Source organism: Zygosaccharomyces rouxii (genome assembly GCF_000026365.1).
Source record: "Zygosaccharomyces rouxii strain CBS732 chromosome A complete sequence".
In the NCBI taxonomy this organism is placed as follows: domain Eukaryota; kingdom Fungi; phylum Ascomycota; class Saccharomycetes; order Saccharomycetales; family Saccharomycetaceae; genus Zygosaccharomyces; species Zygosaccharomyces rouxii.
This window is the reverse complement of record NC_012990.1, coordinates 104603-127955: the sequence shown is the minus strand read 5'-3', so window position 1 is coordinate 127955 and position 23353 is coordinate 104603. Positions and strand designations below refer to the sequence as shown.

At 40.0% G+C, this 23353-nt stretch overlaps 10 protein-coding genes across 10 annotated transcripts; 2 read left to right on the top strand and 8 right to left on the bottom strand.

The window, feature by feature from the left end:
• Positions 1–95: 95 nt before the first annotated feature.
• Positions 96–1460, top strand: GCD10 (tRNA 1-methyladenosine methyltransferase subunit GCD10; the record flags this gene model as incomplete). Its single annotated transcript, XM_002494396.1, has 1 exon — positions 96–1460. The coding sequence occupies one exon, from the start codon at positions 96–98 to the stop codon at positions 1458–1460; it is 1365 nt and encodes a 454-aa protein (XP_002494441.1).
• A 62-nt stretch (positions 1461–1522) lies between these two features.
• MTQ1 (S-adenosylmethionine-dependent methyltransferase) lies at positions 1523–2434 on the bottom strand (the record flags this gene model as incomplete). Its single annotated transcript, XM_002494395.1, has 1 exon — positions 1523–2434. One exon carries the CDS (start codon positions 2432–2434, stop codon positions 1523–1525), a length of 912 nt encoding a protein of 303 aa, XP_002494440.1.
• A 724-nt stretch (positions 2435–3158) lies between these two features.
• YDJ1 (type I HSP40 co-chaperone YDJ1) lies at positions 3159–4397 on the top strand (the record flags this gene model as incomplete). Its single annotated transcript, XM_002494394.1, has 1 exon — positions 3159–4397. The coding sequence occupies one exon, from the start codon at positions 3159–3161 to the stop codon at positions 4395–4397; it is 1239 nt and encodes a 412-aa protein (XP_002494439.1).
• A 916-nt stretch (positions 4398–5313) lies between these two features.
• ZYRO0A01474g (MFS transporter) lies at positions 5314–6930 on the bottom strand (the record flags this gene model as incomplete). The annotated part of the gene is made up of 1 exon (XM_002494393.1): positions 5314–6930. The coding sequence occupies one exon, from the start codon at positions 6928–6930 to the stop codon at positions 5314–5316; it is 1617 nt and encodes a 538-aa protein (XP_002494438.1).
• Positions 6931–7255: 325 nt separating this feature from the next.
• Positions 7256–8416, bottom strand: POG1 (Pog1p; the record flags this gene model as incomplete). Its single annotated transcript, XM_002494392.1, has 1 exon — positions 7256–8416. The coding sequence occupies one exon, from the start codon at positions 8414–8416 to the stop codon at positions 7256–7258; it is 1161 nt and encodes a 386-aa protein (XP_002494437.1).
• Positions 8417–9834: 1418 nt separating this feature from the next.
• SIM1 (putative glucosidase SIM1) lies at positions 9835–11481 on the bottom strand (the record flags this gene model as incomplete). Its single annotated transcript, XM_002494391.1, has 1 exon — positions 9835–11481. The coding sequence occupies one exon, from the start codon at positions 11479–11481 to the stop codon at positions 9835–9837; it is 1647 nt and encodes a 548-aa protein (XP_002494436.1).
• A 1516-nt stretch (positions 11482–12997) lies between these two features.
• Positions 12998–13885, bottom strand: AYR1 (acylglycerone-phosphate reductase; the record flags this gene model as incomplete). The annotated part of the gene is made up of 1 exon (XM_002494390.1): positions 12998–13885. The coding sequence occupies one exon, from the start codon at positions 13883–13885 to the stop codon at positions 12998–13000; it is 888 nt and encodes a 295-aa protein (XP_002494435.1).
• Positions 13886–14229: 344 nt separating this feature from the next.
• On the bottom strand, positions 14230–17295 carry KGD1 (alpha-ketoglutarate dehydrogenase KGD1; the record flags this gene model as incomplete). Its single annotated transcript, XM_002494389.1, has 1 exon — positions 14230–17295. One exon carries the CDS (start codon positions 17293–17295, stop codon positions 14230–14232), a length of 3066 nt encoding a protein of 1021 aa, XP_002494434.1.
• Positions 17296–18542: 1247 nt separating this feature from the next.
• Positions 18543–19115, bottom strand: RPL9B (60S ribosomal protein uL6; the record flags this gene model as incomplete). The annotated part of the gene is made up of 1 exon (XM_002494388.1): positions 18543–19115. The coding sequence occupies one exon, from the start codon at positions 19113–19115 to the stop codon at positions 18543–18545; it is 573 nt and encodes a 190-aa protein (XP_002494433.1).
• Positions 19116–19319: 204 nt separating this feature from the next.
• On the bottom strand, positions 19320–23351 carry STH1 (RSC chromatin remodeling complex ATPase subunit STH1; the record flags this gene model as incomplete). Its single annotated transcript, XM_002494387.1, has 1 exon — positions 19320–23351. One exon carries the CDS (start codon positions 23349–23351, stop codon positions 19320–19322), a length of 4032 nt encoding a protein of 1343 aa, XP_002494432.1.
• Positions 23352–23353: the final 2 nt, after the last annotated feature.

Sequence of the window (23353 nt, the reverse complement as noted above, 5' to 3'; positions counted from 1 at the left end):
GAAGGTCAACTCATCGCGATGAGGCCGATAATTACTAGTCGATTTCAAGCGCTGACCTTGGGAAACTTCCTTTCAGGATATTTTATTCAACCATTATGGATTATCTACATCATATTACAGCTGATCAGCATGTCATTCTAAAACTACCGTCTGGTAACTGGAAGATTGTTGAATTAAAACCACATACATCCGTCTCATTAGGTAAATTTGGCGCCTTCCAAGTGGACGATATCATCGGATACCCACTGGGAACACAATTTGAGATCTATTATGAAAATCAATCTCAACCAAATGATGACGATCCTAAGAACAAAAATAGAACACCGGTAGGCAAAGTCAGAATTATGGATGAAGATGTTGGTGGAAGTACTGAAGGAAGTGAATTGTCAAATGTTAACAGTAGCGCTAATAACATGAACCTGATCAATATCGGTAACGAAATCCAAGCCATGACTTCAGAACAAATAGAAGAGTTAAAACGTCAATCTATATCGGGTGAAGAGATCGTTGCCAAAATGATTGAATCACATAGCGCATTCCATAAGAAAACCTTGCAATCACAGGAAAAATATTTGAACCGTAAGAAACGTAAATTTGCCAAATACTTCACGGTCGAATATCTAAGTGCATCCTTTCTTTTACAATGGTTGTTGGAAAAAGGCGATACTCAAAAAGTGTTAGATATGTCAGAAGAAACCGTGGCAATGCTGCTAAATGTTGCTAACATTAGATCCGAAGGCCAGTATTTATGCATGGATGAAACCGGTGGATTATTAGTCTACTTTATGTTGGAGCGTATGTTTGGTGGTGATAATAATAGCTCTCACACTGGTAAGATCGTTGTACTACATGAAAACGAGCATGCAAATCTAGATCTTCTGAAATACTCCAACTACAGTGAAAAATTTATCAATGATCATGTAAAGACCGTTTCGCTGTTAGATTTCTTCGAACCACCAAATGAGAGTGAAATTGATTCCTATTTCAAACCAATTCCTAAGGAAGAGGCTCGTCAATTGAAAGCCGGAAAGAAAAATGCATATCAACGTAGATTGAAATGGTACTACAATCAACACGAAATTGTACAATTATCAACAAAGTCTCAGTACGACGCCCTGATTATTGCTAGCACCCTACAACTTTCGACACTAGTACCATTGCTGGCAGAAAAAGTTCATGGATCAAGACCAGTGGTATGCTATTCCCAGTTCAAAGAAATTTTACTGGAATTGACTCACACACTTTACACTGACCTTCGATTCTTAGCGCCTTCCATTTCCGAAACTCGTGTAAGACCATATCAAAGTGTTAGAGGTAAATTACACCCTCTAATGACAATGAGAGGCGGTGGCGGTTATCTAATGTGGGCTCATCGTGTTATACCGGCTCCTGAACCACCAGCGCACGAAACGGAAGATGAGGGAAACGGACCAGAGGAGAAGAAACAAAAGACACAGTAAATAGAATATTATCATAAAAATCCTTCCTACTCACTGATATTTATACATTGATTATTTTATTTTTACTTCCCCGCACCCGGGGGTATATACAGTAGATCTCCGTAGCCGCTGAGCGCTCCCGCAAGTGACGACTCCGCTTTATATCCGTAAACCACCCGCGGACAGCCGGAAGAGTCCAACCTATACCCTACACACCATTCTAGTTGCAAACGAGGGTCATCTCTGATTCCGTGCATCACGTATTCAATCTGCCGCCGATCTCCTACTTCGTAAACGAACGAATCCGTGTGGTGGATCCATGTATTCACAAGACTCGAATAAAACTCCAAATCACCAATCAGAGCCAGCTGTGGTTCGTGCCTTTTAACCGACGGTGAAGTGTCGGCGGCAAACTGGTTCTTGGGGATATAGGGCGGATTGCAGGTCAGAAGGGATATTCGGCTGTCTGGAACTATTTTCTTAGTCAGCACATCAGTGGCTATTAATCGGGGCCTCTCTAAATCGTTACGATGTGCATTCTCCACACACAAACCTAGAGCAGCATCCGTCACGTCCACAGCAGTTAATGAACAACCAGGTCCCAGTCTCCTTTGTAGCAAGAGACCCACACATCCTGTACCACAACAAAGATCCCATATGGGAAACGGCGAGTTCAATGGCCCCATTGAACCCAAGAGCCGTTCGGATAATTCACAAACCCATTCTTCCGTCTCCCATCTAGGAATGAGAACACCTGGGCGGCAGACGATGTCCAGTTCACCAAACGGCTGATTACCGAGTATGTACTGTAGAGGAACTAGTTTAAATCTCTGTAGACAAGCTTGCCTTACTTGCTTCATATTGGGCAGCTCATTGCGTATCCAGCGAAACTCCTGCGCACTTTGTTCTATACTTCTACACGCAGGCAATAACAATGGCAGTAAAGAATGAGCCTTTAGAGCTTTTTTCAGTAGACGAGGGGCAACTCTTGGCATACCCCTTGAAACATACGTATTGTATTACAATATTGTATATTTGTACGGTATCAGAAGATTGATATATGAGTTAATCAAGATAGCATATTGATATACTCCGGGTAACACTTATAACTGACTGATATTTCAAAACATGTGAATATCACGTGACAGCGTTAATACATGGAAAGAGGTTCTTTATGTGTCTTATATTAAAGACATGCAATACTACAGCAAGCTTTAGCAAGATTCTCTTCTACATCACCCTCTTGCAACCGCCCATGTTTCTTCGCACTAGCGATTTGTCATTTCAACCACATAATTTTTTTTTTCTTCTGGAAGGTTCTTCGAACGTCGGGCGCTCAAGGAAAAAAAAAAAATTTTCTGGCAATCAAGATGGAACCGTTGAGCAGGTGAAATTGATACTGAAATATAAAAAGATTGTTCAGCTTTAGTAAAACCGGATTGATCAGTATTCGCTGCGTATTAAAAAGCACTGATAGACCAGACCCAAATTGTCCGAAATACTGCCCACAGTTTGAAACTTCTGAATCGTTGAAAAAAATTTTTTTGTTCTTTCTTTTCTCTGTTCGCGGCGTTCAGTATTATTATATATTATAGAGAAAAATTTCAACTCATATAAAGTTACCAGACTACTAAACACTTTGGTATAGAGTCCTTTAGCAATAGAGTGTGGCAATAACATAATCATTTCAAGTTGAAATCCCAACATAAACGTACAAAAATGGTTAAAGAAACAAAGTTTTACGACCTCTTAGGAGTTTCGGCAACTGCATCGGAAACTGAAATCAAAAAAGCTTATAGAAAGACTGCATTGAAATATCATCCTGATAAGAATCCATCAGAAGAAGCTGCTGAAAAGTTTAAGGAAGCTTCTTCAGCATACGAAGTTCTTATGGATGCTGAGAAAAGAGAAGCTTATGATCAATTTGGTGAAGAAGGTTTGAGCGGCGCCGGTGCTGCCGGTGGTGGATTCGGCGGATTCGGTGGATTCGGTGGATTCGGCGATGATTTATTCTCACAGTTCTTTGGTGGTGGTGCATCAAGACCAAGAGGTCCACAAAGAGGTAGAGACATTAAACATGAAATCACAGTCACATTGGAGGAATTGTACAAGGGTAGAACATCGAAATTGGCACTTAACAAGCAAATCTTGTGTAAGACTTGTGAAGGTCGTGGTGGTAAAGAAGGTGCAGTTAAGAAGTGTACATCCTGTAACGGTCAAGGTGTGAAATTCATCACTAGACAAATGGGTCCTATGATCCAAAGATTCCAAACCGAGTGTGATGCTTGTGATGGTACAGGTGATATCATTAATCCAAAGGACCGTTGTAAGGCTTGTAGCGGTAAGAAAGTGGCAAATGAAAGAAAGATTTTGGAAGTTCATGTGGATCCAGGTATGAAAGATGGTCAAAAAATCGTTTTCAAGGGTGAAGCTGACCAAGCTCCAGATATTATTCCAGGTGATGTTATCTTCGTGGTATCTGAAAGACCTCACAAACACTTCCGTAGAGATTCTGACGATCTAGTGTACGAAGCCGATATCGATCTACTAACAGCTATCGCCGGTGGTGAATTCGCAATTGAGCACGTTTCTGGTGATTGGCTCAAGGTGGAGATTGTGCCTGGTGAAGTTATCTCTCCTGGTATGCGTAAAGTTATCGAAGGTAAGGGTATGCCAGTTCTTAAATACGGTGGTTTCGGTAACCTATTGGTTAAATTTAATATCGTTTTCCCTAAGGACCACTTCACCAGTTTGGAAAATATGAAGAAATTGGAAGAAATCTTACCACCAAGAAAGAAGACATCAATTCCATCCAAGGCTCACGTAGACGATTGTGTCCTATCCGAATTCGATGCAGCTAAATACAGTAGTACACGTGGTGGTAGAAGCGCCAACAGTTACGACGAGGATGACGAAGATCAACCAGGTGCTGAAGGTGTTCAATGTGCATCTCAATGAGGGGAATCAAATGGAGAAGAATAATAAGAACACCGGTTGTTCCGTACTTGCTATTCACTGTATATTTAAAGGCCTGTCATTCTTTTTTTATAAATAATTAGAGAATTCATTGTTGTCGTAAGCGTTCAACTTCTTTTCTTCTGCTGCTGTACTATATTGTAATTGTGTAGGTTGAATAAGAATATCGTTTGTTTTTTTTTTTTTTTTTTATGAATCAATCGCCATCATCATTGCCGATTTGCTTAGTTTTTGCCTTGGCGTCACGCTCTTGGGTGTATTAAGGATAAATATCCACTGAGAGTGCTGTAGAAACGGCCATTGTACACATTGTTAAATATGAACTTATGCATGAAACCACCAACACAGAGGGAATTTTCCAACCTTGATCTAAGGACCAACCAAATAACAAGAATGTTATCACGCAGATAAAATTCTAATATAGTAAAGTAATTAACCTTCATTTGAAAGATTTGAAAGGAATTAATCCTTGTGCTCTACTGCTTTCATCTTTGCTTGATTGACGCTTGTAGTAAAGGTGTATCATTCCCTCAAACATCAGACATCCCAATAAACCGCCTACAGCTGAAGGTAAATAACAAACACCAACTATAGTTAATCTATAATTGTATGGGGGGTGCGGTGAAGTTGAATTGGTTTAGAGTACTACATCTTATTTTTTCTCGTGGCCCGGCTGTGAAATCGTTGAAGAGACTTCGTAGTTAATTCAAAACCATTGCATATTGGTACGATAGGTACAATGTCGATACGGACCCTGTATTAAATTGGAAGCAACGGAGTGTATGGACCTCGAGTAGTGCATTGAATACCGATATTTTCGTATTTGCTCTTCTGTTGCATTAATCAACAAGTAGAGAAGAACCAGCACAGCAGAGGCAACATTTATACCTATCTCTAATCAATTCTCGACATCTTCTAATAATCTCCTCTCTTCTTCACGACGTCTATAAGAAAGAGTCTTACCGTTCGACACTGGTATTAACAGCAGAACGGATGAAGATGCAGTCAATGCTGCTAGAAAAGTAAAGACACCACCGTAATTCATTTTTGAAGACATCTTATGAAGGGAAGCAATGAAAACTACTGAGAGCATGCATCTGAACAGATTAACCAAGCCTGCTGCAGTCGAAGCCTTTGAAGGGAAGAGATCTACGACTAATGTTGTAGACATGGTTAAAATACAGTTGGAAAAAAGTGAGGCGAAACCGCTAGTAACCAAAACAGCCGCTAGTGGCGCCTTTACTTGGATACACCAACCAAAAGCTGCAAATCCACCACTCGATAAGACTAAAGTAAAGAATGCCAGTTGTAATCTGGCGCGAAAGATATTGAAATGGTAACGAGGATCAGTCGCTAAAAGGTGGTTAACTCTATCAATATCATTGTCATTTTCCTCAAATAATTGTTTCTTTTGTTCTTGAAGCCAATTATTATGTAGTGCTAATCTTCTCTTGTAATTCCAATTTAGAAATCTACCTGAGAATACAACACTCAGTAATGTAGATATTCCTGAAGGTAAGAAGCAAAGACCAATTTTTGCGACTGATAAATTGTATTTTTTACTCAAATTTAACGATAATGCCGTCTGGTGGGTAGTCCATGTTGCAAATTGTAACCCTGCAACGAATAGCAAGAGATCAATTTCAGGTGTAAGTAAAATTTTGTAAGATGCCAAGATATTCATCTTTGGTGATGGTTCTAACGTTTGTAGATCTGGATTATCCAAATGTAATTCTCGTCTCACGGCGGGAATCGCCAGAATCGGTGATCTGTTGAGAATTGACCTAGGTGTAATGGAAGCATTGCCCACAATGGTTCTCTTTGTCTCTGGTAACAGTAAAGTCGAAATTACAAGACATATACCAGATCCAATTGATAGAAACCAAAATACAGATCTCCACCCCCAGCGGGAAGATAGACCAGCTCCGATTAGGGCTCCAAATGCACTTCCAAGCACCTGACAGCCTGAAGTGTAACCAACATAACCGCCTCTTTCCGCCCTAGTTGTAATATCAGTCATCATACCACTATTAATGGCGATTACAGGTGAAATTCCGGCGGCTTGCAAGCATCTTAAACCAATTAATTGTGAATAAGTATTGCAAGATGCAATCCCTAAACAGGCGACAAAATAAATTAGAACAGATACCAAGATAACTGGTCTTCTACCTAGAGTATCTGCCATATTTCCCATAAATGAAGGTGAAAGTCCTTGAAAGACATAGTAAACTACAACCGTAATATTTGCCTGTTCTTCAGTAATATGGAATTTTCTTTCCACAGTTGTTAAAACTGGGAAATAGATGGAGGCTGCTATTGATGAGAAAAGACCTGTTGATGCACATTGTGCAACTAATAACAGTTTATCTCTTCTTTTAAATCTAGAATAAGGTATCTCCGATTCATTATCTTTACCTGCTAGTGAACCGTCAGATTTCTGATCCGACGTTTTCAGACTATTCGAATCTTTCTGAGAGCTATCAAAGACAACCTTAGTGTCAGTGTCTGTACACATAGCTCGTATAGCTTGTATATTTCTTACTGCCTTGTTAACGAATTGATGCTGCTACTCCGAGAGCTCCAATAAAATATCGATTGCAACACAATGCTCGCATTGAAAACGGAAAAGTGATGAGCTCGGAGTCAAAGAATATTTTAAAATCTTTACTACAGTAATTGAACTAAAAAGGGTATAAACTTTAATATATTTTATTCATATTCGTATCTTTATAATGGCATTTTCTCCTTTTCTTGACGTTTTATTTTCTTTGTTTGTCTGGCAATATAAGAACCTCTCTCTTTTCACTCATAATCATAAAGTCTATGCATTTCCAAGATCCCTACCCCGGAGGTGGATGCTTTGGCGTATGAATTAAAAAATTAACAGGTTTCTGGGGAGTTGCATGTAATTCCCTCGATGGCGACTTCGTTGAGCCTATACCAAAAGTCGGTACATTTGCACTCTGTGAACGTCTATGACCTTGAAGTCGTCTTGTTGTCATCGGATATTCTTGCTTTATGGTACTACCATAAGATGACGGAATATGTTGCGGAGGTTGTAAATAACCAGATGGTGCTCGCTGTGTTGGTGAATCTGACTGCATCATTACTACAGGATGAGGTCTACCACTCTGAGCAGCTGCTGTAGCTGTAGCAGCGGGTAAGAAATAACCACCTCGGGCTCCATTTGCGACAAACTGAGCAGGTGAGTAGTGACCTGCAAAATATTGCTGTTGTTGCGCCATTGCAGCCGTTGGTGGTTGGTTTTCACTAATCGGTGTAGTTTGAATGGTCTCTTGATGAGGATGTCTTGCAGGTCCACCCAGACCAGCTGGGATTGTATTTTTAAATTCATATTGTTGTTGGTGTTGTGGTGGTGCTTGTTGGTTATACTGCTGACCAACCCAAGGTGTTGGACCACTTTGAATCGGTGCGCCGTAGTAAGGTGGTTGGGTCGCCGCCACAGTGCCCAACGAGGGAACATCAGATGCGAATCTTTTATGGCCCTTTGGGCTTACCACTGGGGATGCCAGTTTTCTTTTCCTTGCGTCCGGTGATAGAGCGACGGTCGGTTGAGCCGGTCGCTGCTCTTGCTGCTGCTCTTGCTGCTGCTGTGAAGAACTAGCACTACTACCAGACGGCAGTGGTTTATAAATTAGGTCTAAAATTTTCCACAATGAATCTTTTGTAAATTTATCGGATTGTAAGCACTTGTCTATAATAGTATTTAGCCTATCGAGGTTAGATTCACGTAACGACTCGATTTGCTTACGTTCTCTTTCCAGTCGTATTTGCAAGTAAAGATCCAAGCATTTGTCGTTAGCTATTAATTCATCTTCCACTTCTTGTTCCCCTTCTTGTAGAAAACCCAAATCTTTTAGAATTTGCCTTCTAATTCTAGTTTTTACTGGATTACTGCTGGCATCACCCCTCGATTGTTGAAAAGTTGAAGAATTAATCTTTTTAATAATATCTTCCTCCCTTTTACTTCCCTCCTGCATTAAAAGTTTATGCGATTCGCTCTATAATATAAATGCGATGAGATGGGGGGAGGAGAATAAAGAATGGTATCTTCAAAGTATTGGTATTGTTATAGTTGGCGTTGTTTTTTTTGATGATGTCTACACCAGATTGACAATCCAAAAGAACGAGCGGTTGGGCTTGATTCGATCTCTATTTCGATTGCAATCTCAATTTTTTTTCAATTTTTTTCCTATTTTTTTTCTCTTTGATTTTGATCAAAGATCAAATCGTTGTTCAATCTTAACAGAGTAATGAAATTGACCAGAGAAAACAAAGTATTGCAGTACTTAGTAATAGAGCAGACTAGTACCGGGTATAGTAGTATAATATAGTAGTAGTATTAATACACTGAACGGAAAGAAGAACAAAAAAATTCAGAGAAAAAGAAAAGGAAATAAAGTAAGTAAGTAAGTAACCAAGTAGGTAAGAGATGAAAGTAGAACGGAAAGACAAAAAAAATTAAAAAAAAGATCAGAAGGAACACAAGTAATAACGAGAAAAGGGACCCTCTCCACACACACGAATACGCGATAGAAATTTCAGGCGAAAAATCGTTTATAAGCCATGAGGTTTTTAAACTCTGGTGTTAAGCACAAGTGAGGAAGTACAGACTACCTTGATCTCATTCTTGTTCCTGTTGTTACTGTGAGGCTGTTCTTATTAAGAATAATAATCGGCGAGAGTTAAAAAAAAGAACAAAAGGAATGAAGAAAAATAAAAAGACGCTTAAGCAACCTGCAAACACTTGTGAATCAAAGTATCATTCTTTTGCTAGAGGAATAGCAAGACTGATACAACAACTAACTACAACATCTTGAAAGAGTAAAGAGAATCGGCAATTTCCCCTAGAATAGAGCTTATTGTAGAAAATAAATTCCCCCCACGGTAAATCATAACCTATATAGAAAATTGGCAAAAAGTGGGATTTCTCCTAGACATTCGCCGATATTGGATTACCCGATTAGGATTCGTTATGGGTTCTGGATCAGTCAATATTGCTTCTTGATGGGTGCGTTGAATGAAGCATAGTCCTTTAAGTGAATAGAGTTGTCCTAAATTGGAATGCATGACTTTTAGCTGATCTACATACTTAGCAAGAAGGGATCGTGCCGCAGTTGTAATAGCGGTGAGATCTCTCTTTAGTAAGTTACGGGAGCGCAAATTAGTTTTTTTTTAAAGTTAAAATACGGAGACTAGTTATAGATGGTAAACGAGGAAAGCAACTAGTAAAAAAAAAAAATCAAACCAATAGAAAACAAAGTAAAATGAAAAAGTAAAATAAGAAGACACTTGTGTTCTTCTCTTCTCCGGTGCGTCTGTTCTTGTTCCCCTTAAAACTGCAGTGAAATGCAAAAAAAGACAAAAAACCACCTACCTAAGTTGGTTGTTCCAATGATTAATTGTACAAGACAAATTGAGCCTTACCAGATGTGACTGCAACGGTACAACCGTCAGAACCACTACCGTTGTATTCGCCGTTTTCGTATTTACAATCACCGGTAACAATAGACGAATCATCTGCAGCGACAATCTTGACGTTGTAGTTCAATGGAACGTTGTTGTTTGGATTTGGAATCAAAGATAAGTAAGTAATACCATTTGTATAACCAGCACCAAAGTTCAATGGTGCCCAGTTACCTTTACCGGAACCAGGAGTTGACCAAACACAACCATCTTCTAGAGAAACACCTGCATTGTTAACGTAGAATTGGCCAGAAGTTGGCTTACCTTCCCATTGGTAATAGGTATCTTGATTAACAACTGTTAGTGGTTGGGAGTTACCGGATTTAACATAAGTTGGAATAACCATGTTTTCAGTACCTGGGTAGTCGGTTCTACAAATGGCAACATCTTGATCCAACTTAGAAACGATGCTTGCGACATCTTGACCCCATTCACACAAGTAATCAGCATCGGTGTTAGTTCTGTGCAAGTAACCGTTCTTACAGTACAATCCACCAATTGATCTACCATCACTTGGTTGAGTTGAAGGCCATTGAGTCTTTGACATACCAGCTTGACAAGCATAGGAACAGTAAGAACCCTCTTTGCAACTACCACCAGTAGAAGTGTCTGAGTTTTCAACGCCGGACCAGCCGCCCTCATTAATCCAATCAATAGGAATAACACCTTGACCGGATGGGAATTGGCTACATGGGATAGTTCCATCTTGGAATTTTTCATTTGGACCTTCATAGGCAGAAAGGTCACCAAAGATACCACCAGATGAACTGGAACTTGAACTAGAACTAGAACTACCGCCGGAACCAGAAGAACCTGATGAACTTGAAGAGGAACCAGAGGAGGAAGAGGAGGAAGAGGAAGAAGAAGAGGAACCACCATTGTTATTGGATGATGAAGATGATGAGGATGATGAATCAGAATCTGAGTGGGAGTTGCCATTGTTAGAATGAGCTTGAGCTTCAGCTGAAGCCTGAGCAGAAGAATTGGTACCAGATTCTGCAGTACTATCAGCAGATGATGAGGCAGTAGAATCACCATTACCAGCAGATGCAGAGGCGTTGGAGTTGGAACTAGCATCACCAGATGATGAGGCTTCAGAATTGGTTTCAGTCCAGTTGTCACCAGATCCACTTGGGGATGAAGATGACGAAGATGAGGAGCCACTGCCAGAAGAACTTGGAGAGGAAGATTGACTTGGCTGGGCATTGTGGATGACTGAAGTAGCAAATCCACTCAAGCCACCTCCATATCCACCAGATGGAGAAGAGGCAGAAACACCTGGAGTCACGTATTGAGTAACCATAGCCACTGCATCTGAACTGGATGGAGCTGAAGAGCTAGCTGCTGAACCTGAAGCAGATGCAGTTGGTGTGTATGAATTACCATTACCGTCAACTGTAACAGTTTGGTAAACATAGTTAACTGCAACGGCTCTTTTGTGTTGATGAGAATCAGCATGGGCTGGTACTGTTTCAGAGCAATCCTCTTCATCTCTTTTGATTGGCATATGAGGCATAGCATTGACAAAGACTTGGGAGCCAAGCAATGCCGCGGTCAAAATGTTAGCGGATAACTTCATTTTAGCTTGGGATTGATTATTAGCGGGATTGAAAAAAAAAACAGTGAAAAACTAATACGATTAACTGCAATACAACGAGTGTTAGTAAATTTGCGAATGCAAATCAATGATAAAAATGAACGAAAGAGTGTCTATGCGAGTATCCCTCGGCCAGCGACGGTTGATTAATTGATTGAACAATTGATGATCTATCGGTTGACTTGCGTTCTGGATCAGCAAGATTTAGAGGGTGGATCGATTCGATGAAGGAAGCAGATCTTAAGGGAAGATCTCATTCCATTCTTCTAATTGATCCAACTCTCATATACTTTAATTGCTGGTTCTTTTTTTAATTTACATTTTTCGCTGCAGTCCCTGATTGATTGTCTGATAATATACGCGACCATTTCGAGACGTCGAGACGTCGCGTCGTCGCGTCGTCGCGTCGTCGTGACGAAACGGAATGATTGCGCACGATTCACAAAGGAAGACTTCTTCCTATTCGTCATTGCGCAAATCATCAGCGAAAAAACCAGCATACAATGAAAAATGTAAACAAAAAACACCAAAAGAACCCAGTACATTGTCATCGTTTCAATTAACCCAGTAACACCACGCTTGCTCTCACATCACCACGTCTTTCATCCAAGCAAACAATATACCACACTGTGAAAATTTACAAAGACACAGCGCAGCAATTGTCTTTACTTGTATACATACAGGAACGATAGTAGTTGGGCCGCTAATAGCTTAAAGGAATGTAAATAGTTGGAATGGTAAAATTAAAGGAAGGGAAGGGATATATTTCCTAGTAGAAGGTCTCTGTAAACTATGTTATGATCCTGGTTTTTTTTCGATCTTTAGTATTTTAGATGATAATGAAAAGTAAAACAGAAAGGAAAGAAACCAGCAAGAAAATAGAAGTAACAACAAGAAAAACAGAAATTGGAAAAGAAAATCTTCCTTTCTACTCTGAATCTTGTCTGAAAACGATGCCAATCGGTCTCTCCTTTTATATGAAGCCCGCGAAAAAGAATCCTAATCTGGGTAGCACACCATTAATGAATGACTTCGGAGGTGCCTTGAACGATTCTATCGACTGGCGTTGTTTACTGGTGAACTCAAACACACATAACTCAGCGCAGTAAATCTGCTGACACGACGCACGTGTAAGCAGTAACTCGCGACCTGTAACAGTAAGAAGTAACCGTAGTCCATAAATGGGATACCTCTTCGCTACCGTAACAGTTTCTTCTCAACCCTAATCGGGGCAGCAGAAAGAAATAGAAAATCGGAAAAATACGTATGTCGGATTTCAACAGGGGAGTGGGAAAAAATAGAAAGAAAAAAAAGAAAAGGTAACATGAGAAAAGAGGAAAGAGAAAAGAGAGAATCAAACAAAGGGAGAATGAATATGAAACAGGAGTGTATCAAAGTGAAACAAGAGTGTATCACAGTGAAACAGCGTGAATGTGTCGGGGGGAAGGGGGGACCAACTAAAAAGTATATCAATCAATCCTGCGATCCATCAATCCTTTCATTCTTGCTTCTCAGTCTCACGCTTTTGCCCTAATGCTTTTTCAACCGAGTCCAGTTTGAACTTCTTGAATGTAACCCACTCTACGAGCCAGTAGGGAGCAAACATCATCAACCAGGAAACTACGCTTGCAAGAGTTCCTCTGTAGACATCAACGGGGTCCCTTGGACTTAGTATATCTTTAACCAGTTTCTGAGCATACGTTTCTGCAGACATGGGGAAGTTTTTAGCCGACATTAATTTTCTCTCTTCCAACGCCTTTAATCCTTCGGGGAAGTAAAAGGGAGAACTCTTGGGTAATGGGCTTTTATCTGCAATATCTGTGCTTACACCACCTGTGATTGCATTGATTACACGAACGTCAAACATTTTCATCTCTGCATGGAGAACACGCGCATACTGGTGGATTGCTGCCTTAGTTGCAGCATAGGCGGCTCCAAATGGGAAGACGCTGACGCCGCTCAACGAACCGGTAAAGACGATTGTTCCCTTGGCGTTAATTAAGAATTGGCATAGTTGAGATGTAATATTCATATGACCAATAACATTGACTTGAAACAATTGATTAAGTCTTTCGTTCGTTACATCAACAGCTGGCATAGTACAACTCTGGCCTGCGTTGTTGTACAAAACATCTAATCTTTGATGTGGTAGATGTTTTGAAAGATACTCCTTCAATTGAACAATTTCTTCAAAGTTAGAAATATCTAGTGCATAGGGGATAACCTTATTAGCTTCGTATCCTCTTGATAGTTGTTCCAAGAGATCTAATCTTCTTGCACATGCATAAACCGTGAATCCATTTTCGGCCAATTCTTTAACGACTGCATACCCAATACCAGAGGATGCACCAGTAACTAGCGCTGTCTTAATTACACTACTGCTCATGTTTTATTGTACCTGTCCTAATGTGATGGGTAACCGTGATTGAAAAGGGTAAAGAAATTGACTTTCTTACGACAGTTATATATAATAAGATTTTTACCCCGTATTTCTAAGGGTAAGTTATTTGAAACAGGGCGATAATTAACAGGGAGGGTAACCACAACAAATTAAGCGCGCAGTAAAAACAGAGTAATTGACGAACTCACTTTAGATGCAATATGTTATAATATATTACTTTTATCACTATATGATCAAATGGGATCAACTTGAATAAATACACATGTTAAAAATTTGGAGATATAATATATATATATATAAAAAGCCATTTAAAAGAGTAAAAAAGCATCTCAGTTCTTCAGGCCAAATACATCATTTAGGAAATCTTCTTCTTCAGCAGTATGAGCGGGCTTATTACCTGCAGCAACGGTACCACTTGGGTCTCTACCACAGTATCTCACTTGAGAGTTCTTGTAGTTTTGGGTCTCCTTTAGAACGGTTGGGAATCTTTGAGATACATAGGACCAAGAACCCATGTTCAATGGCTCTTCTTGACACCATACAATGTCCTCTAAGTTAGGATAAGAGTCAATGGCATCACGCAACTGAGCAAATGGGAATGGATGTGGTTGTTCGATCTTTATGAATGCAGTGTTCTTGTCGCCTAGGGATTCACGTTTCTTGAATAGAGCGGTATAAACTTGACCAGTCAATAAGACAATTCTCTTAATTTCTTCCTTTGGAGCAATAGATTTACCCAATTCAACATCTTCGATGATCCATTGGAATTCACCATCGGAAAATTCTTCCATTCTAGATCTTGCTAATGGGTGTCTTAACAATTGTTTAGAGAAGAATAGGGCTAATGGTTTTCTGAATTGACGGTGTTGTTGTCTTCTTAAGATGTGGAACAAGTTGGCTGGAGTAGTTGGGTAAACAACTTGGAAATTACAGTCCTGATGTTGTCTTTGTAGACCTTCTTCGGATGGGAAAAATCTTGAATCTTCATTGGCCAACTGTAGGTATCTTTCCAATCTACCAGAAGAGTGCTCTGGACCTTGACCATCATAACCATGTGGCAAAGAAAGAACGATACCGGAACGTTGTTTCCACTTCTGTTCACCACCAGCGATGAATTGGTCGATGATGACCTGGGCGGTATTGGCGAAATCACCGAATTGAGCTTCCCACATAACCAAGTTGTCAGGATCGGTCAAGGAGTAACCGTATTCGAAACCCATGACACCGTATTCTGATAATGAAGAGTTACTGATGGTGAAATCACCTTGCTTCTCAGACAAGTTCTTCAATGGGACAAAGACTCTCTCACTCTTTTGGTCGTGCAAGACAGAATGACGCTGAGAGAAAGTACCTCTTTCCACATCTTCACCAGAGACTCTAACGTTGTAGCCTTCCAAAGCTAAAGTACCAAAGGCCATAGCTTCAGCGGTAGACCAATCGATACCTTCACCAGATTCAATGGATTTCGCTCTGTTGGTCAAGATTCTTCTCAAGTTTCTGTGAACTTCAAAACCTTCGGGCCATGAAGAGACAGCTAAACCAACTTTCTTCAAGGTATCCAAATCAACCTTCGTTGGTTCATGTGGCAAAATTTCAGTAGCCATTTCCTTTGGTGATTTCAAGTTTTCCCATGGAGCGGTTAACCATTCTCTTGGGTTTGGTACGTATCCCTTAGCCTTCTCGAAAGATTCTTCAAATAGACTCCAGACCCATTGTCTGTGCTTCTCGATGTCGGCCTTTGTGAAAGAACCTTCCACCATCAATTTTTCAGCGTAAACGTCAAAGACAGATTTTTGCTTAGCAATCTTTTGGTACATCATTGGTTGGGTAAAGGATGGTTGGTCAGTTTCGTTGTGACCATGCTTTCTCCAACCAACAATGTCAATAACAGCATCGGTGTGGAAAGTTTGTCTCCATTCTGCGGCCAAGTTAAAGATGAAAGTAACTGCCTCCACGTCGTTAGCATTCACATGGAAGATGGGGGCATCGAAAGCCTTAGCCAAATCAGATGGATAAGGAGTAGATCTAGCATGTCTAGGATCTGTAGTGAAACCGATTTGGTTATTGGTAATGACGTGAATAGTACCACCGGTAGAATATTCAGGTAAGTTCTGGAAACCCATAGTTTCGTAAACAACACCTTGACCAGCAAATGCAGCATCACCGTGCAATAGAACACCAATGGACTTGGTCTGCTCATCTAAATTGTTTCTTAGCGCCAATAAGGATCTAGTTCTACCAAGCACGACTGGGTCTTGAGATTCTAAATGGGATGGATTAGCCACAAGAGACAAGTTAACATATTTACCAGAAGTTGTTGGTCTCTTGTAGTTCATACCCAAATGGTACTTAACGTCACCTGGGCCATCCACGCCATCTTGGGTAGTAGTACCCTTGAATTCTGAGAAGATGGATTCATTTGGTTTACGAACAACGTTTGACAAAACGTTTAATCTACCACGGTGAGCCATACCCAAAACGACATCTTCCACACCCATATCCACACAACGGTCAACCAAAGTCTTAATACCAGGAACAACAGCTTCTAAACCTTCTAGACCAAATCTCTTCTCGTTTGGGAATTTAGTTGACAAAAAGCTTTCAAAGGAAGTAGACCATGTCAACCTATCTAGAATTTGTCTTTTTTCATCAATGCTATATTGGTATGGAGATGGAATCTCAATTCTCTCTCTTAACCATTCACACTTACTTTTCGAAGGAATGTGAGTGTATTCAACACCATAAGAAGTACAGTACAATTTTTCCATACTGCTAATAATTTCTCTTAAAGTCATCTTCGTTTTACCATCTCTTGCAAAACGTGGCAAGATACCTGGACCCAAAGTAATTTCTCTGTCCAAGTCACGCTCAGAGAAGCCGTAAAATTCCAAAGTTAATTCTCTTGGGACACCCTTAGACTTATCATCACCGTAAGAAATCTGTAATGGATCGATGTGAGCTTTCAAATGACCTCTTACTTGGTAAGCCCTACACAATAGTTGTACTTTCAAATGCAGTAAAACGTTTTGATCGATGTTAGCAGCAGAGGCAAAATTACTATCAATTGGAATGTTTTCAGCCCCTTGAGCGCCTCCTGTTAAAGTAGGTGGCGCCTGAAATGCTTGAGAAGAGGGTATATTTAGGTTACCCATGTTTTTGAAATACGCATTCCATGATACATGAACAGATGATGGGTCTTTTTGCCATGCTTCATACATCTCCTCGATATAATTAGCATTGGAGGTTGCCATGAATTGATCAGCACCACTAGCATAAAATCTGTTGTGTTGTGATAAACCGACAAGACTCTTGTTGACAGCGGAGGCGGCTTTCGACCTTTGGGCCAACCTGCTCACTGTTTGACGTGCGGAGGCGGATGAAATAGCTCTCAGCATCGTTGATTATACTCGAATATTATTATTGTTGTTGCTGTTGACACCTGATGTCTTTAAATGTTGGGATGTAGAGTAGAATAGAAGTAAAAACCCAGCAAAGTAAAGGGATCTAAATTCGAACAACCAATAAATAGGTGTGAAGCGTGGTGAATAAAGATGGTGTTCTTACCAATCCGTCACCCTATCAGTCTATCAGTTCGTGAAAGACGGACCTTTTTTGTATAAATAAAATATGTATCGTTGGTTTATTATAAAAAGTTTCCCTCTCGTCCTAGTGATTAGGTATTCGTGTTGGAATATTTGATTCCCTGGATTCGCCATGAACCCGGAGAGCCAATCAGATACTCGGCGACAAAAGAGCTTCAAATCCGAAAATAAAATCACGGTGAAAAGAAACGACAAAGGGAGATGTTGTTACCCGGTCACTCTATGCATGCAACCCGGACAAGTTAACATAATGCACAGACATGCATAGGTGTGAAAGAGATGGGAGGAGTATTGGCAAGAACAGAAGCTCTACGGCGAAGGGATTGTGTGTGCTATTCTTTAGATTGGCCTGCTGATAAGATGTTTTCAAATCTGGCTTTCTATATATATGGTGTCTTGTTCTACTACTTGGCGGCAGTTCTGCTATGTATGCCTTCTTCAAATTCACTTCATTTGGCGCTAGTTAGCCCAACAACATCTCCGAAATCCGGAGAGGCAATTCCATGCGGGCATCATCGGTTGAATTCACCCGGGGCGGACTCGAAAATACGTAATCTACACGCGGGGCAGATCCTCGGACCCGACATCGCTATCTGACAAGATACGGAAGCGAGCTCGGTGGCAGATAAAAAACGAGAGAGCAGCGTGACTTTCACGTGACTTTTCAAATGACGTATCTAACACCATTAAAATAGACTTTCAGCGTAAAAAGCGAAGAACATGCACACAGATTTCAAGATAAGTATTACAGAAATACAAGACAAGTACTCAAAGAGTCACTAAGATTGAATCGATAAGAAAAAGAAAAATACACCCAAACTATAGGTACCAATCCAAGATACCCCGTTTATTAGAAGACATCGGCGACGTAGAGCGGCTCTATATTCCACGAGCACTAGTAACGTCGCCCACTGAACGATATGCAAAAGCACACCGCTTCTGATCGTTGACCGGTACACTAGCACCGGCCAACCGACCTAAAACATCAGTGTCTATACAAAATACATATATACAAAATCAAACAGATTTCCTTCTCAGGCTTAGTAGTCTTCAATGACACCCTTTTCAGAGACATAGATACCATCCAAGAACTTTCTGATATCCTTGTTTCTAGCACGACAGATTTGTTGAATGTCAGCAGCGTTTTGAGAGACGTTTTCGATGGAGTTACCTTCCAAAATCAATTCATCCTTTTGATTCTTGGAAAATTCGATTTTAACACCTTCTCTAACTGGGACGTGTCTGACTTGCTTGTCACCCAAGTAGTTTCTAATTTCGACCAATTTCTTACCGTCCTTCTCGACAACGTTAACATTGATAGGAAAATGCGCATACACATATCTCATCTTGTAACGGTAACCCTTGGTAACACCAGTGATCAAGTTGTCGACCAAAGACTTGACAGTTCTCAAAGCAGCGACGTGCTTCCTGTCACCGTTGTGGACGGTGATCTTAACCAACTTGGCACTGACTCTAGAGAAGGAAACATCGATATGTTTCAAATCCTTGAAAAGAGTACCTCTTGGGCCGACAACCTTAATGCTTCTAGCCTTGATGTAGACACTGACACCTTCTGGTATTTGGACAAATTGTTCAGTTTGAATGAATTTCATATCGATGATTTCCTTGCTAGATTAAATAATGGAAGAGGAGTGAAATGAAATTGCGAAGAAGAATATACCAAAAACTTTTCAACTGACCCTTCTTATATGTTGAAAAAATTTTTTTTTTCAAAATCAATGAAAAAAAATGCGTCGATCACGCTGTTCGTGTTATATGATATTACATACACCTAATTCTTATAAGCGGTTAAAATGTTAAGCGGTCTCAAACCACTTGTTGGTAAATTGTTCCAATGCTTCGGCATCATTGTATACCCATGATCCTTCTTCGTTGTAAAAACGAGCATTATCGTACATTTGTTGTAGCTCCCGTCTCACATCTTCCATGCTCTTATAGGTACCCTTCTTGGCGTTTCTCATGATTGTATCCAGTGCAACAGGCTTTTCAATTACTGCGTAATAATCGGGGTACTCCCTCTTGGATGGTAATTTTTCAAAGATACTGGTCAAAGCATGTCCATCAGATTCTTCAACTTGTTCACGCATGCTATTTAACAAATTCTGCACTTGGCTGGCAAATTCATTAATTTCTTGCTTCTTCGTCTTCTTATTGGTTTTAGGCTCGGGTTTCTTTTCATTACTCTCAATACTTTCCGGGGTAGAAGGTGTCTTTTTCAAATTGAGCTTGATTTTCAATTTAGGTTTCTTCTTCTCCGGCTCTTGAGGTTCTCCACCATCTTCTTCCACAGAATTCACCATTTCATCATCTTCAGCCACGGTGTCAGCAGCAGCAACAGCAGAGCTTGTGCGCTTTTTTCTACTGCTAGATCTAGATGGGCGCTTACCGTTAGGTTTCTTTTCGTTGGCACCGGCATCTTCTTCAGGCTGAAATGGTTCATCGACAGCTTCAGTTGGAGTGTTCCCCAAAGTATCAATTTCGGCTTCTTCTTCTTGTTCTTGCTGTTCTTCAGGTTCTCCCTCATCGTCTTCTTGAACAGTTTCCTGTTGTTTACCCTGTTTTTGACGTTTAGATCTAGCTTCACGCCTTTTCTGAATTGCTTCCTCTAGGGTATTGTTTTCATCTTCCACTGCCTGTAAAAACTGTTCTTCCGTTAAGCCATCATCGTAAAACACTTGCTTTCTCTCTCTTACTCTACCAAGAGTAACGGGTTCAGTTTCCAAATGGTTGGTGATGTCCTCCGTGAATATTTCGGGTAATTCGTCAACTTCAATTAACCTTGGGGGTGGATGTTCCAATCCTTGAGCTTTTGCTTGGTCAATTTCTTCCTGAATTCTTTGTTGATCTAATTTATCGAAAAGGACCTTTTCATGATCACCACGAGCCAAAATTTCGTTCAACTCCTCGTCATCTAGTTCAGCCTTATCCTCTTGATCTCTACTGGATTCGCTTTCAATGAGCCGCCTCAAGAACGCTTCTTGCTCTTCGGCTGTTGACTTGTTATCGAATTTACCTGCTTGAATAACTTTACCATCAATATCCAACTTCTGCATGGCTCTTTCTAAAATGACTTCTTCCACGGAATCAGTTGTAATCAATCTTAAAATTCTAACTTCATTCTTTTGTCCAATTCTGTGAGCTCTATCTTGTGCCTGCAAATCTTGATGAGGGTTCCAGTCTGTATCAAAGATGATAACAGTATCAGCACTTTGTAGGTTCAAACCCAACCCACCTGCTCTAGTGGACAACAGAAAACAGAAATAATCAGAATTTTCTGCATTAAATTCTCGTAACATTTCCTGTCTATCTTCTGTTTTCGTAGCACCATCCAATCTCATGTATTTATGATCCCTTAATCTCAGAAAATCTTCCATGATATCCATAACTTGCGTCATTTGGAAAAACATCAATACTCTATGGCCACTGGCCTTGAATTTGGGTAACACACGATCCAACAATTCAAATTTACCAGCAACTCGATAAAGTAGCGGAGTATTTTGTCTACTTGGGTTAATCACAGATTCTACTTCATCGAACACGAATGGGTGGTTACAAATTTTCCTCAATTGCATAATCTTATTGTTCAAACCCTTAATACCACCTTTGGTGGCACCTTCAGTACCGGCACCCACAAAAAGTGCGTTGTGCTTAAGCATCTGTTGATAAAGCTGTTGTTGTAATCCTGATGATCCACATTTAATAACTGTTTCAACTTTGTCAGGTAAGTCCTTTTCCACTTCTTTCTTTAAACGACGTAGCAAGAAAGGTCTTAACACCTTATGTAATCTTCGAATAATCAAAAGCGTTTCTTCTTCCGTTAATTCTAGCTTTTCTTGGGCACCTGTATTCGCAAATGGGGTGTTAAACCAATCTTCGAAAGTCTTCGCAGAGTTGAAAATCTTGGGTAAAACGAAATTTAGTAATGCCCACAATTCAGGTAAGTTGTTCTGTAGGGGAGTACCTGTTAAAATTAATCTGTTCTTTGTGTGGTAGTAGTGCGTAATAGTATAGGACAATTTGGATTGTGAGTTCTTCATTCTATGACCTTCATCGATAATCATATGGATCCAATCTGGTTTCGCTAACACTGAACGATCTTTGATAATATACTCGTAAGTCGTTAAAAGAACGTCAAAATTTCCCGATCTGACTTGATTCTGTAAGCTACGTCTTTGGTTTGGAGTACCTTTGTAAACCACAGTTCTCAAAGTTGGTGCCCATTTTTCGAATTCTAAAGTCCAGTTAGTAATGGTAGAAAGTGGTACAATCACTAAGAATGGGCCTGGTTCCTTTTTCATTTCGAATAAATAAGTGATTAAGGAAATCGATTGGATGGTTTTACCTAACCCCATTTCATCCGCTAAAATACCATTTAAATGATTATTGTACAGCGAGACCATCCATTCTAACCCTCGGATTTGATATTCTTTTAGTGCACCACCGACAAGAATTGACGGCTGCTTGTCCACCTTTTCCTTAACTCTATGGGCTACTTCATAATAATCAACCTTTTCTCTTTCTTCATCTGTGATTGGTGGTACTTCTTCACCCCTCATTATCTTTACCTCATTTTGTTGTACTCTAACTGCTTGAGCTAATGAGTCTAAGAAAGAGTTAGTTTGCCTCAACAACTGGGTAATTCTAGTATCCTTTGTCTGATCCAAAAGTTTCAAATAAGCTTCTTCATCGTTAGATTTTAATGCCGCCAAACGTTGCTTAGCATTTCTCTCTACCTTCTTCTGCTCCTCTTTTTCAATTTGGTTATGCATCACCTGTGCATGCTTACCAAATTGCATACAGCGATCGCGATAGTTCCAAGTGTTCAACTGTTTACTATTGACGTATTCCACTATTCGATGAACTTTTCTCAAATGCATATTACGTTCCTTCTTACGTTTCTCTAACAGTTGTTGTCTTTCCAATTCTTCTGCCAATCTTACAGTTTGAGGTACTATAACTTTATTTCTCACTTGCACCGATCTTTGAGCTGCCATTGTAACAGGGGAATCACGCAAGTAAGGTATATTGTGATGTGCCTGACTGGCTACATTACTTATTAATTTTTGTCTCAATGATTTTTGCTTGGTTAAAAGTTTTAAACCTTTCAGCTCAACTAAAGCTTTGATCTTTAAGGAATCAATGTTAGAAGGTATATCATCTTTTGTAACAAATTCAAGGGCATCTTCCAATGAATAAGCACCTAGATTGGCAGGTAATCTTTCTAGTTCACTAATTCTTTTAGCAATTCTTGATGAAATCATACCTTCGGTAGATTGGACACCTAATTTAGTGGGGAAAACGTGAGTAAACTTATCTTGCAAACCTAATCTTTTAGCATTTTCATCAAAATCTAATGAAACCTTAACTGGATCCAGAGATTGTACGGACGAATCTTCTAAACCATTCACATCCAATTGTCTCTCATCTAAAAGCAAATCGTCTGGAATATCCATGTCTTTATCCAAAAACTGTAAGGCCAGTAGTTGTCTACTCAAGAGATTTTGGTCATATTCCACATCTTGTTTCTTTTCATTTCTGAGTCTCTCTAGTTGATACAAATACAAGTCTTGATCCTTGGATATTTCACCTAAAGTCCTTTCAATAGCTTGTATCTCAACTTTATTTTCTTTGGGGCGGTTTTGGATTGCCCTATAACGATATATCAGCTGTTCTAACTGCTCTGCAGAAACAGGTTTAGGGATAATGATAACTTCCTCTTCTTGTTGCTGTTGTTGTGTCTGTGAATGTGAATCCTCTTCCTTCTTTACCGGTTCATCCACCGGCAGAACTTTGTTATTCACCACTGGATCCTTCGTGGTGGCACTCATAT